A 14,659-nucleotide genomic window follows, 5' to 3' on the forward strand; every position below is an offset into this window, starting at 1 on the left:
TGGAAGAGGGAAATTGGCCATTCAGGGAAGAGGGTCTTCACAAAGGCCGGGATAGGATGTGGCACATATAATATCCAGGCGAACAAGAATTCTCCATGGGCAATTTCCAGCCTGGATGACTCTAGGCTCAGCATTATGAGGGCTGAAATATGAGTGTATTTTGGAGGGGCCATATTTTCAGGGTGCATTTGTATCAGTGAGGAATTTGATATGAGAAAATTTAACCATAAAGTGAAACAATGTAGGAGAAATTGTTTATCTATGCCTGCTTAAACTTGCCTGCCAACACGACAGCAGGGAGGAGATTTTGTTTTTCTTTTGTCCATTTGTTTTCTTTTTGCTTAAAAGTTACTTTCTCATCAGGTTTTTAGAGGTGTTTTCTACAAAAAACAAGAGGGGAAATGTCTGCAAGAGAGTGTTCTGTAGCTTATCTGCCGAATTTATATCATGAAAAATTAATCTACAAGTTGATGTGTTGCAAGTTGTTCCTCACTTTCTTGCACATTTGGCAAATCAGCATGAATTCACAAGGACAGTTTCGCAACAGCCTTTCATAAGAACAGGGAGACCCACGAGTCCTGGCTGCACATGTCATGTCAAAACCCAGATAAAACCCCAATTTCCAGTGGCGTGTGAGTTTTTGACCTCTTGTCCATGGCAGATTCATAGGTCGAAAAGTCAACTGTGGGCTACACCGTAGTGGTAAAAGCAGCATTGTTCTCCTGCCAACAGACAGTATGTGTGAGCTCTAGCACCAGGTCACCTCTGAGAGAGACAGGCCTCTCTCCGGTCAGCGCTCTCCCACACGAGCACACACCAGCCGGGGGGCACAATTCACAGCCTGCTGCAGACACACCCACGTGGAGAACAGCATGACAATCCTCTTTCTCAGCCCTTTTTTCGACCGGCCACATACAATACACGCTCCACAATAGGACTTGATTTGATGTGGATTTACATCAGCCTCACACCTGTCCGGGCTGTCACACAGTGAAAGGTCATTAGTCTTTTTGAAATAGGAAGAGCTCGAAGGACTAGCAGCGGTAGAGGGTGGCAGCAGGGAATGAAAGAGAATTGATGGACAATCCAGCTTGGTTCTATCAATAATGCTCGCAAGCAAATATTTATCAAGAACAAAAACAGCTCATTAAAGTGAAGCTATTTGTTGCATGCAGTTGGTTAGACAAAAGGGTTGTTTTTTGACAGGTGTGTGATGGCTTTAACAGGAGCAAGAGCTCATAAATTACAAAACAAAACAGTGAAAAAATACCAGATAAGAGAAGAAAATGGTAATTTTGTTAGGAAATTGTGAAGTTAGTGGGCTGGATAACAGTGCTGGACAGTTTGAAGTCATGTTGCTGCTGAGAGTTAAACAAAAATAGTTGCTAATGCTAAGACCAATCTACGCTGCAAAAACACACTAATTAAACCACTGTAGCAAGCATGATTAGTCTGGGGCAACAAACCCTCACATGGACCACAACATGATTTTGTTTGGCATTAAATCCTCCAGAAAAGAGGAGTGGGAGTCGCAGACATAATTATACGCGGTTATGAGCACCTTTTACCAATCTCCTGTGTCTCATTATAGCAAGCTGGAGTCATCGAGCTTCCAACGTGTGTACACTAGAGAAACGGTGTTTAATGGAAATTGGTAAAATATGTGGATAGGAAGTTGCTAATTGAAGATGTCATAGCCAAAGGCACAAACACTGATAGCAAATATACTGCAGGTAGAGATGATTCTTATTCTGGACCAGAAAATATTTGACTCCAGTTTCTTTTCATTCATTCATGCATGTGTGTTAGATGTGCAGCATGAAACAAAGGATACATGAATTTAACACAAGTAGACATCATTATGAGCTCTTAAATGCCTGCAGGCGTAGAACTATTATAATATTACACTATAACTTTATAGATCTGTGGTAGAGAATAACATAACATTCAATTAAAACAGACAATCTGAGCAGAAGCATGGCAAATTTCCGGTTCAAAGGAATCTTTACACAACAATTAAGAATTTAGTCATGATAGCTTGAATAAGTCTGCCTTGAGTGAGCTATTTGCCGGCATATGCTGTCCTTTTGTTTGGGAGTTATCATTATGGGCCCATTGGGAACAAGCAGATGTCATCATCTGCCTGGCAGAGCACAATGATGAATAACCATGGGGCGGCAGAGTTGTGAGAGTCACAAGAAACCTATGTCACAGTGACAAAGTCGCACATGTCAGTCGGTGAAATAAACACATGAGCATCAGACATATGAATATGTGAAAATCTGTATATGTTCCACTAACTGTGCGGTGTTTATTTTCGTGCAATTGAAGATATTTTAGCAATGAAAATCGGAGTGCTCATGCTTCTCTGAATGTTTTGTACCTGAGAGATTTTGGATTAGTGAAGTTCTGCTGTGCTCAAAGCCAATTTTGTAAGATGTTCATAAAAACCCCACATGGTTATTCTTCCTGCAAATTCAAAACACCAACAACACCTAAACCACTCAGGAGGCAAGTTTTCAAAGTTTCAAGGTGTAGAAACTCACTCCTTGGTAAAAAAAAAAAACAAAAAAAAAAAAACACTCCCTATTTTTTCCATCTGTAATTCGTCCTGACTGACAGGGTTTTGACACCTCTGCCCAAGACCTTGTCCCTCCATTAAAATCCTATTCACCACTTGCCCTGCAATTGGTGAAATGGCATTGACATTAAATCCATTACAGATGCATTCATTTCCACAAATGCACATTTTTCAATAACTGCCAGTACTTGCCAACCAGACAGAAAAAAAACAATGTAACATTGCTGGTTTTTGACACACAGTTCATAGCTTTTAATACGACCGAAACGAACAGATTGTGAAATAATCAAAACAATATCACCATTCTGAATCCTGCAATTGGCTCTCTCGCAGTATCCACAATGACTGCTCAACTTGATTGTGCTGCTGTGGTAACATGCTAGGCTCAAACACGAGTGTTGGTTTAAGTGGGCAAATCTAAAAATCTGCATTAATGTGTAGTGAATAACTTAGTAATGGCGTGCTTTGCACCACAACATAACCCACCTGGGGTTTGGACGTTTAAAACAAAGACAGAACTGTCTGGTCTCTTTGTAATGGTGCACATACAGATTAGACTATTTCACTTCAATAACATTCAGTTGTTTTTATTGTTCTTTAAATAGCACGACTCCTCACAACTGGCTGTAGTTATCAACAAAAAGTCTATTGTAGAATGTTATGAGCATGGGACCTGACAATGAACACAGAGCGTTGAGCTACTGGCCAGATAAATCAATCCCCACAGATTGGATAACATGCAAAAAACAGATGAAAATAATTATTTTAAATATTAAATAATAATCATAAATTACTATTTTTTCCCAAATTATCTTTTTAACATCTCTGAAGCCCATCAGTAAAGGAGAGTATTATGTACATTGTATAAAGGTAATGCTGAGACGCACTTATTTATCACATCCTAACAGCCCTTAAATACTTTGTCTTAAGACCTGAATAATGATGATACTTTATTTAAACTGCATCTACACTTTCTTGCTGAAAAACAAAACAAAAACAAAACAAATTTTATGAATATGCAACAGTGGTCTATAACCGGGAAATTGCCTTGCTTAGGGTGCCGAATGTGCTAGGTTTGGCACTTTGTTTACATTATTACTTAAAAAAATTTAACTCTTGGACCAAGATGTACCCTACTTGACTTAAAAATCCATCACATCTTGTTTAAGTTGTATACTTGATGTGATTGGCCTCCAAACTAGTTGTGATGTTACAATATCATACTTACATACATGTGTCTAAAAGAGAGATTTGAGCTGAGCACAGAGAAGCTTTGATGAGTGTGAAAAAAAGCTGTCTAGCGTCAAACTGCACAAAAGTTACAATAAGTTACAATCAGTCAAACACGCATTTCAGAGGAGGGTGACTTTAAAGTTTCTATATGTGACATTCAGAGAATAAATATAGCAGCAAAACACTATTTGCATTGTATAGATGTTTAGTAGTGCAGTCAAGGCATCGCACGATCTCTGTGCGTGCTGTAATTCTGAGCTTCTCTGTGGTTTGTTGTGGCAGGCTGATCTAGCTGCAGGTGTATGTGTGTAGTTCACTGGCTAATTTTATCACTGTCGCCTTGCACTGTGCTCTTACAGCAATTACAGCTAATGTTTGGACGAGAGCATAGCGCCCACCCTCCGGTTTCCCTCATGTTAACACTTTTACCACTGTCAGCACTGTTGCCATTGTTTAGGGCTGTTTCTGGAGTTAGTACGGTTAGCTGCCATCCACCAGCTTTAAGTTCTAAGCCTTAGTTTATGCATCATAAATGTGCCGTCAGGCTTTTAGAAATAAACATTTAGTCAGTTTGATGAGCAAGAAACCTTAACCTTTACATCTGGAAACATTGCTTACACTGACATTTAGCTAACATAAAGCCTTACAAACAACCAGGCTTAGCGAGCCACTTCCATTTTAACACAGAAATGATTTTTTGTACACTTTGCTTGAGAGTCTACACAGCAGATTCACCCTTCCTGATTTTGGGTATGGTCACTGGCACGCAGTGTTCTTGGCACACAGGCAGACACAAATTGAAACTTGGGAGCAAAATACAAAACGCTCTTCTGAACAGCAGGGAGCAAGCGCTCCAAGGAGAGAAAGCTAAACTCACCAACAATGGCTGCACCTGCTGCAATTTTATTTTCCCCCTCATCCTCATCACCCCTGCCAGCCACCAAAGATAGGAAATTACGGTCCGAGGAGTGTGTACTCTCTGACGTCATGTTACATGATTTCTAAATGATTTCAAAACTTCAAACAGGTACTCCCTGCTGTTCTCCCTTGGGGATTCAAGCAAGCAAAGATGCCCAATGCACCTTTTAAACAGCAGAGAGAGATGTTTGCAAAAAAGTTTCATATTTTTCAGATTTTTTAGCATTGCAGCCAAGTCAATTGACTGGCATTAGCCTCTGTTATTTTGTGCTTTTGGCTTTATTTTGTGTTGTATCAACTGATGCATAGAGGATTGTGATGTGCTAAACAATTATACCAATAGAGCACCTCAATCAATACCCACCACGTGAACCGATGCATTGCCACCAGATGCCACAAGTGTGAAGTAGCCATATTTTCAAACAATTTGGTAGCATACTTGAATGCTGAATTGTCAACTACGTTAAATACACCACAGTCGAAATCGCCACACCATGGACTGTATGGTTTGTAGCTGTGGAAGTAGTGGAGAATTCACATTTTGCTTTTTGCTAGATTAGGTACAACAAGAATCAAATCCAGGCATCATTTAACTGGAGAAGTTTTGATGATACTTGGTATTGGTTTATTTTGTTTGATACCTTGAAGGTATTTAGAGTACTGAAACCCAGCCTCAGTCATGACTGACAGCCATGCAAAGGTAAAAAAGATGAAGAAGCTTCAGTGAGGAGAGATTCATACTGGTTGCTGCATTTGAGGTTCAAACAGAGGGGAATAAATTGTCCGCTGCATTTAAAGTCAAGTCCTGGGAGAGATGGTCCTTTTATTGCCCTTTACTGGTTAGCTGCAGAACACATTGGAATTCCACCCACTTCAATGAAAGTCAACAGAACCAGAGCCCGTCTTTATGGTAGAATTATGAAGTTCAGTTTTTGATATGAGATCTAAAAGTCAAGGCCAATAGTGTTGTTTTTTTAAATTTTTTTTAAGGACGATGTGAGATTTTGGGCTTTCTTGCTAATAGTTAGATGAGAAGATTGACCACACTCTCACGTCTGTATGGTAAATATAAAGCTGTGAGCAGGTTGTTGGTTTAGCTTGGCAAAAAGACTTGAAACAGGGAAACAGCTAGCCTGTAGTTCAAGAGCATAACAAAATCAGGTTCTTTTGGGTGTGCTCTATGACCATCAAGTGACAACCTCCAGGCTTAAAAACACGCAAATGCCAGAAAAAAAACCCTTAAAAATATTTTTGGAGATTTTTTGTTTGTTTGTTTCTTTTAGGAAAAGGGCTTAGAAGGCATGTTTTCTTTAAAAAAAGGTAATTGGCACATTTTTTTCTTCTTCAGAAACAAAATTTTGGGCAGTTTTTATAGAAAACTGTTGTGCAATTTCTTTTTTTTGTTTTTCTTTAAAATTGCCAAATGACACCATTTATTACAGCCAGAAACTGTTAAAACATGTTTAGCACATCATGTAGGATGCTGAAATTATGTTTGAATAGAGTTTGAATCTTATATGTTCCAAAAATTCCAGACAAGTGGGGTAAGAAAAACATAAAAATGGGTCCTTGAAAAGGCATAGAAAAGTTTTAAAAATTTGTCCTTGGTAATGTGTCTAAACCCTCTATGACTCACCCACTTAAGTCTTGTTACACCTTATATAGTTATGAATAGTTAAGAGAATGGCTGCTCTGAGTGATAGGCTGTCTGAGCTGTGAGTCAGATCCACCCCTTGTTTTTCCAAAGCTCAAACCACTCAAAACTTGGTCACTTCTTGCTTCAGCGGCCACAAAGCCAAACTTGAGGCTTTAAAACGGAATCCACAAACCGATGGGCGACGTCACTGTGGCCACATCGATTATATTTTTCACAGCAATTGATGACCACACAGTATATGACAATGTAGGCTGATTTTGTTCAACATGTGCCTCCGGATATTTTTTCTATCAAAAATTTCACTTCCTGGGTTTCTAACACACCGCTCCAAAGTCAACAGCCACTTTACTTTCTGCTCTATGTGATTCAAACTCGTCATGCATTAATAGCACAGCGGCAGCTCAAATCTTCAACATAAATTCAGAGCTCTGTGGATTTGTCAACTGCAGCCACCTTCTGTGGTTTTAAGCTTGCTGTTTCTCTCAATAATGGCTTACATCCATATACGTTTGAAATATGATTCTGTTTGTTGCACAAACGCTGTAGTAAATCCCTATAGTTCCAATACAATCCCCCAACTGCCAAAGCTACTGTAGGCAGTTATGTCTTAAACCTTTTATATATCAGCAATACAGACTGAATCCTGGTGTAGAAGAGTGATGTTGGCATTTAACCATGAAGTGCAATGAAGAGTAATACGTACCATATACATAAAGGATGTAGTCGTCATAGGCCTCTCCCACAGCATTAGACGCCACGCAGCGATAGGTGCCGTTGTAGGACTTGTTGAGGTTTTCGATATACAGATCAGAGCCAGTGACCACAGCATGAGGAGGCACATCCTCGTCTACTCTCAGCCAGTTGATCTGATGGGGACTGGAGAGCATAAATACCACACACATCACTCAGGCGCTGTCTATCCATGCTAGAAATCTGAAATAAAGGTCAAATCTGAGATTGTCTGAGGAGGGCCATTGGCAGCCCCCGTCTAATGATGTGCTTTATACAGCATGCAAACAACTGGTAACATTTAAATGGTACAATGGAATGTGAAGGTTAAGGGGGTGCTCGGACTGGCAGAAAACGGATATGCTGTAGGCATGGACGATACAGAAAGTTCTCCGCTGATGCTGATAACTGCGTGCTCCTCGGGCCAACAATCGATACTATTACCGATTTCACTTGATTTCATTTTGCACACCTCCATCCTATATTTATATTTGATTAATTTTGCTTAAACTTTAAAAAGTTGTACCTATAGTTTATGCACACCTGAGGGTAAAAAAGACCAGGCGAAGTTAAAAAATATGCATGATTTAATATTCCATAGCTCTAACCTTAGCAAATCTAACTGACATCACTACTATTAACACAACAAAAACAAAGTGCAGCTCTGAATCTTTCCAGCCTGCCATCAGGCTGTGAAAAAGAAGGAGATTTCTTGGGGTATTGACAAAAAGGCTGCTGTCAATGTCCCTGTTCTTATGTAATCCTACATGACAGATAAATATAATAAATATCAATATGTGACAGTAAAATGACTTTGAAGTCATTTCTTTCTTAAAATCATGGCTATTGGTAAGATTAAAGTTAAATACTCAACAAAAAAAAGTTTATTAAAAAGTTTAAACTTAGTGTCAAATCTAGGCTTCAGTGTTACTTTTTGCTGTGGCTTGTAAGCTTCATGTGTAGTAGCCTAAACGACTGTGTAGGGAGAGAGAGAGAGACAGATGAAGCCCGGTGTTACTGTGTCAGTCTGGTTTATCAGTGAAATGTGAAAAACTACGAGGCAGACTGAAGTCTCTATGAACGGTGACAGAGACTCATGAACACGTCTGCAGGTTCACGCAACATCTGATGTATGAAATATCTGTATAATCACACTGCATGTTTATAAACACATCCAGGCACCGTCTCATCGTCCCACCATAAATTAGCCTACAGCTATCAAGTAGAGTACTACTGCGCTATAGTTTCATCTCACACATTAATACACTCACCTCAAACAAACAAGCGGCTCTGTCTCACACACACATGCACGCAGCAAGAGAGAGTCAGTCCGAGGCCACGGGCTGTGGCCAGTGAGCGCAGTGAGGCAGGGCTTAGTGCTCTGCGTTGAGTCTCCAGGTAATGATACATATTAAGAGCTTACTGTAGCGTCACATGGCGAGGGGTTATGAATGAATTTAAGAGTTGAGTCTTTTTGGCGGTTGTTGTTCTTCTTCTCAATGAAGCAGTCTGGCATTTCTGCGCTATTTGTCTGCAGTAATTTTAATGATCTGATTACTAAATCGTGATTAAAATTTCCCATTATCATCCAATGATTTATCGGACAGATATATATCGTGAATCCCTAATAAACTGCGGGAAAAAAAATTGTTTAAGTGCATCCGTGTGAATACTCACTGTGGTTTTCCTTCTGCGATACATGTCAAATCTAGATTGTCACCCTCTCTGGTTAAACCGTCAGGATATGTCACCACAATCTTCACTTCTGGTTTATCTAAAAGGAAAAGATGAGTATTTTTAGTGTTGAATTTCTAACAAAACAGGATTTTTCCCCATGCCTCTAGTTAAGGCAAAAGTGAACAGCCAGAAGTGAAACATAGGGGAGGATGAAATGATGATCCCATAATGTGCTCAGTAGACATCCAGTAAGTCTGCAGTACCTTACAGCAAAAAAGATTTTTTTTCTTCTTATCAATGCTAGCCAAAGATTACCAAAATGTCAAGTGATTTCAGTCAAGCTTTCTCTTTTTCCTTGAAAGGTCAGACAAAACAGTAGTCTATCTGAAAAGAAATTAATATTCTACACAGAGAACAAAAGGGTACCTTAACCTTTCATTGATGTTTAACAGCGTAAGGCTGCCTGTATTACCTCTTCAATCAATGCACCATTTAAAAAAACGCAAACATCATTTGAACCTGAGCAAAAGTTTGTAGTCCATTGTGGTGACTGTATATATTTACTTACATTCTCGTTAGAAAACTTAATACAAGTCATGTTTAACAATACACATAACTTTTAAAGAAAAAAAAGCAGTTTATTCTGGAAGCTTGGTGTCCTTGGAGTTGAAAGGTCAGTTGAGCTAAATTCCAAGAAGAAATAACAACAAGGGATTTCAACTCTCTCCAAGCAGCATTTGTCTGGTCCTTGAGAATGTAAGAGAATCTTGTCAATGTAGCTTGCTTCCTGAGATGTTAGCTGTTACATTTTTTAGCTATGCACTTTTTTGTCAATTTAAAGTTGACTTTTGTACTGTTGTCTAATTTTGTTATTGTTGTCAGCAATCTTATTGCTAATGAGGGGATTTGCCACCAGGCAGGCATGGAGACCAGCAATAATTTTGTTGATTGTAAATATAAACCATAATAACCTCAATTTATTTTTTAACTAAAATACTCACCGTTATGTATTAAAACCCAAAAATAAACATTTTGTTTATTGCCACTCTTCAAAATTGTAGCCTGTTTCATAATGCCCCCCCCCCCACCACCACCACCACCACCACCGAACACACTTTTTTGTGCACAATGGTTTTGAAAAATGCGTCCACATGATCTTAGAAATGATCTAAACTTGGAGAGAGAAAGAGAGAGCATGCACATACCCTGATGTGAATAAAGCATCAACAAATGCCACAGCCCTATCCAAAAAAAAAAAAAAGTGGCCCTAAATAGCTAAAGCTAGTGACAATTTCTGTGACTGTTTATGGGGCCATGGGATTGTTCACTGCTTGAAAAAGTACAGTTTTAGGTCACTCACATAGCACTTCCAAGTGTCTTTGAGCCAGGAGGTCCTTTACAGCTGGGTGGTCAATGATGCAGTCCACTGGCACTCCATCATCCTCTTTGGTGACAGAAAATCTTACCCGGCTGGTGACAGTAAACATCCTGTCATACGTCTCCTCAATTGTTGTCTCACCTAGAAAAACACCACAAGCACAAGAGAGCAAAAAAAAAAAGTTCACAACTCAGGAGTTAAAAATAAAATCTCAAATCCTGCAGCTGCAGTGAGCATAATGAGCTATTAAGAGTACATTACCTGTCAAAGTGGAGTAGTTTCAAATGGCATTTACATTTAATTTATGATTTAGTGATGCGGCGCCCGAGCAAGACTTTAGAGGAATCAGGAGGGCCCGGGGCCTTCAATTCTGACGAGAGCAGCGAGGAGTGGCCGGGTCATATAGCCTGATAATGAATGCCTCTACAGCTTGAGGGTTGAGCATTGTTGGGGCTAACCCTGCAGTAATCTGCTGCCCACTAGGCCCTAGGCTGTCAGAGGGGCATTCATTTAGAGAGCATTACAATGCCACAGGGGCATCGCATTAGCTGCAGTGCTGAGTGTGATGGTTTACTCGCACTTAATGAAGTGAGGAAATAATTACAGCCCCACTCTGACCTGCAGCACACTTCCATTTCAGCCTTGTCACAGGGGAGCCCGGCTGGACTCAGGGAGGGCAAAACACTGTTGTTCCACAGTTGATGATCACCAATACACACATATGTGGCCTCTTGATGGATATTAACCCCGTGAAACACACACTCACCCACTCAAGACCTGCCTACATAAAATTTAAAGCACTAGGATAGGTATGTGGTCAGTGCGCATGAGAGTATTAAATTTGACCACTCCGCCAACTGCGGTGAGAGGAGAGGCCGTTTGAAAAGAACACTGACTGTTGGAGAAGAGCAACTAACATCATAACAGCAGGAATGAAAAGTGTGACAGTGTGTTGGGAGTGCATTAAAAATAAATGGCTTTCATTCAGACACTGATTATCTTGCTGCAGAATTATTCAGATGGTAAAAAGTACTGGCTGGCAAACAGTTTATTTATAAACACTTTGAAGCCCAAAATGAGTCAAGACATTTCAGGATGTAGAACATATAATGTACTGTAGGTCTAAAAATATTTATTATACATGTCTTTTGCCCCTTTAAGTGTCTACTTATTGTTTGACTTCACTCTAAAAAGCTCTGCATTAATGTGACACACACTAAATGAGTTAATCCCAACCATCTGTAGTTAAAGTGGAGCCTGATGATCAGAAGCAACTCTCAGAGGACAATGATGTCTTCTCTGTTGCCAAATAATGACACACATTTCACATTAAGAGCTCTATTGTTATTGTGCAATCACAAAGACTTAAGCGGAGCACTGGGTCACATTTGTGAGGTCAGTGAGGGTGTTTCTGAGGGCACCTGCGCCAAAGTGGAGTATGAAGTGGAGGGGAGTGATGATGCGTCATTATCCTCTCAGACAGTCACAATAATGGTCTCATTACAATCACAGTACTGTTACTGAAATGGTGCAGGAAAAGACTATATAGAGCAAACAATTTTGGGGAAAATGCTGAAATCATTAACATCAATCAGGGAGACTGGGTATGGTTGTAACACTTTTTGTCTCAGCATCTATAACTTGCTGAATTTTTGCTTTAGCGCTCTCAAACTTTGACACAAAGTAATAGTGAAGCGCTTGTTGCCCAGCCGCCCAAAGGTCCCACGAGGTGACCTGCAGTTCAGATGGTTTGGAAAGAAACATTGTACAATAGCCCACCTTCCACCTGATTTTCATCCCTCCCTGCCACGCTCTCTCTCTGTCTTGCACTCTGTCCCTCTCACACAGCAAGCAGCTCTATTTACACTGCTGCTGTGCTCAGGTTTCTGTTATCTAGTTTTTGACCAAGAAAATCTGTAGAAGGCCGACCTATTTAAAACTCTCCGGTCATAATGTCTGCTAGAAATAGTTCCCTCTGTGAATATGTTGGCCTAACACCATGTACAAACGACAAGCAACAAAAAGTCTCTCTGTCCACATGCTTTAAATATGAACTTCTGGTACATCAGTTAAGTGCTCATGTACACACACCACCTATAATAGCTGTGTGTTCAAGATCATTCTTAAGATGTAACCACTCAAAGATGGCTATCTTGTACTTTTTACGTAGAAAATGCATAATATATGTTATGGTAATTGGTGAAAATAGAAAACAATTTGTCCAGCAGCATGTGTGTTGTTATTAGTGATGGTCATTTTCTGAAACTTTCACCTCCAGTTTGTGGGTCATATTTGGGTCACTGGTTAACACATATGTTTAATAAATGGCCAAGTTGGTGCAGGTTTTTAAAAAATACAAAATCTGTTATTTGTCTGTTACAAATGCTTATCACTTTTCCAAGTATATCACATAATTTGTTAACTGATGTCAAAAACAATGGGTGGCACTGTGGCGTCGTGGTTAGCACTGTTGCCTCACAGCAAGAGAACACACCTAAGGGACCGAACCCGGTCCAACTGGGTTCGGTCCCTTAGGTGTGTCCCTGGTTTGCATGTTCTCCCCGTGTCTGCGTGGGTTCTCTCCAGGGTCTCCGGGTTCCTCCCACAGTCCAAAGACATGCAGCTCAGGTTGATTGGTGACTCTAAACTGCCCTTAGGTGTGACTGTGAGCGTGTATGGTTGTCTGTCTATATGTGTCAGCCCTGCGATAGTCTGGCGAACTGTCCAGGGTGTACCCCGCCTTCCGCCCGATGATAGCCCCCCTAGCCCCCCCTGGACCCTTACGAGGACAACTGATGACTGTCAAAAACAATGATTTCCAGTGTTACAACCTGTCCCACTACCAGGGTAAGTTGTAACAAAAAGAGTGAGGAATTAAATATTACACAATTAGAAAAAATAGACATAAAAAAACGGATACATATACTTAACTAATTCCTGCTAAGGTCCAACTCACTAACAGGTATCTATCAGATGATAGCATGCATGCACCTCACATGTAGTGAGTTTAAAAGTCCATTGTCTCAGTCAAGTAACCAGTCAAGACCTCCTCTTGCTGCACACAGAAGACTTTTTGACTGCTGTGATAACCCACACAGGACAGCTGTGTCGATCCTCTTTTTCTGAGGTTTTGTAATTTCTTGCAGTATCAGCCCAGTGTCACACACAGTATTCTTTTGGGACAGACCTTACTGCCTTTCCTTGCCTCACCTCATCTGATGCAGATTTTAGTACGTGTGCAAGCAGAGCACATTCCTATCCATTTTTCTCACCAACTACCCTGGCTTGCTGAAAAAAATGAGTTAAGAGAGATAGATGCAATGTGTCTAGTTGTCATTGAGGTTAGTTGAAACACTTTTAAAGAAAGGTGTTACAACCATCCCCGCCCCTGTCAGCTATTGTTTTGCGAGGTTCGGCAGCTCAGCGGTTTGAAATGAGCAGAGATGAAATGCTTCACATCTAAGAAACAACTTAATTATTTATAATAATAACAACTTCATCAGCACTAATCAAAATAAGGGCCAGGTGATATGGTGCAAATCAAATGTTGTTTGATATATTGTTGACAAATGGTCCTTTTACTCAATATTTGCACATTGATATTTTTCATTCATAATCATTAGTAATGTGGGTGACTAAATGAGTAGAGACACCTAAAACATTTAGTCATATAAGTTAAGAAACACATCATTTTACTTTAATGTAGCTTTAAAAAACAGGAAAAGATGATCCCTACAGTATTACAATATCCAAATTTATGCAGTACAGTCTCATATCACAGCGTTGATAAACTGCCCAGTGTGTGTTCTGTAAAATCTGCACACTTCTTTACAAAGCTATGAAATTTCTTGTGCAAGGTCATGAGTAAATCAATTACACGGCTCTCCTACAAGGCCATCCTTCTTCTGTAAAAGTGGCGCTGTTACAAACATCCCTTTGTTACAACGTTTCCCCTATAGACCGTTTCAATGGAATTACATTGCTAGACATTAGCCTCAGTTCATGTTTACTTCCTGTTAGCTGATGTCATTCAAATACACTGCTAATCAAATGGATATTCTGTGATCCACTGTTGCACATTAAATTACATCAGAGTCTTCATTTCTGTCAAACAAAACTAATTTTGTCAGCTTCTAATCACAGCTTGTTCAGGATCATTCAGATCAGAAACCTGTAGAATTGTTATCACCATAATTTTACTGAAATTTGATAAATGATCCAGTTGAATCATGTGTCACTTAGTCAGATCTGTTAGCAAGTAAATATTGACAGGCATCTTTTATCTGCTTGTTGGAGCATTATCTACAGCTGCTCCAGCTGATCACAGCTGTTTTGTAGAAGCTGGAATCACCAGAGACCCAACAGTATGATATTATAGTGATACTCAAGTCACAACACAGTATTATCGAGATTTTAAACATTTTGTAATATGCTGAGTATTGCAATTTATAACCATTTTTTCCAACTGTAAATTATGCTTCCAAAG

The 14,659-nt window shown here is 39.8% G+C and overlaps 1 protein-coding gene across 2 annotated transcripts in view; it reads right to left on the reverse strand.

Moving 5' to 3' along the window:
• Nucleotides 1-14,659, reverse strand: part of cadm1b (cell adhesion molecule 1b) — a 165,474-nt gene that overhangs the window by 13,998 nt on the left and 136,817 nt on the right. For both annotated transcript variants that reach the window (XM_042486747.1, XM_042486746.1), the window contains 3 exons: nt 10,156-10,314; nt 8,796-8,892; nt 7,093-7,265 (listed from right to left, as the gene is read on the reverse strand). In XM_042486747.1, coding sequence (XP_042342681.1) covers nt 7,093-7,265; nt 8,796-8,892; nt 10,156-10,314 — 429 coding nt within the window. The remainder of the gene's footprint in view (nt 1-7,092; nt 7,266-8,795; nt 8,893-10,155; nt 10,315-14,659) is intronic.

This window comes from Plectropomus leopardus, chromosome 5 (assembly GCF_008729295.1).
Source record: "Plectropomus leopardus isolate mb chromosome 5, YSFRI_Pleo_2.0, whole genome shotgun sequence".
In the NCBI taxonomy this organism is placed as follows: domain Eukaryota; kingdom Metazoa; phylum Chordata; class Actinopteri; order Perciformes; family Serranidae; genus Plectropomus; species Plectropomus leopardus.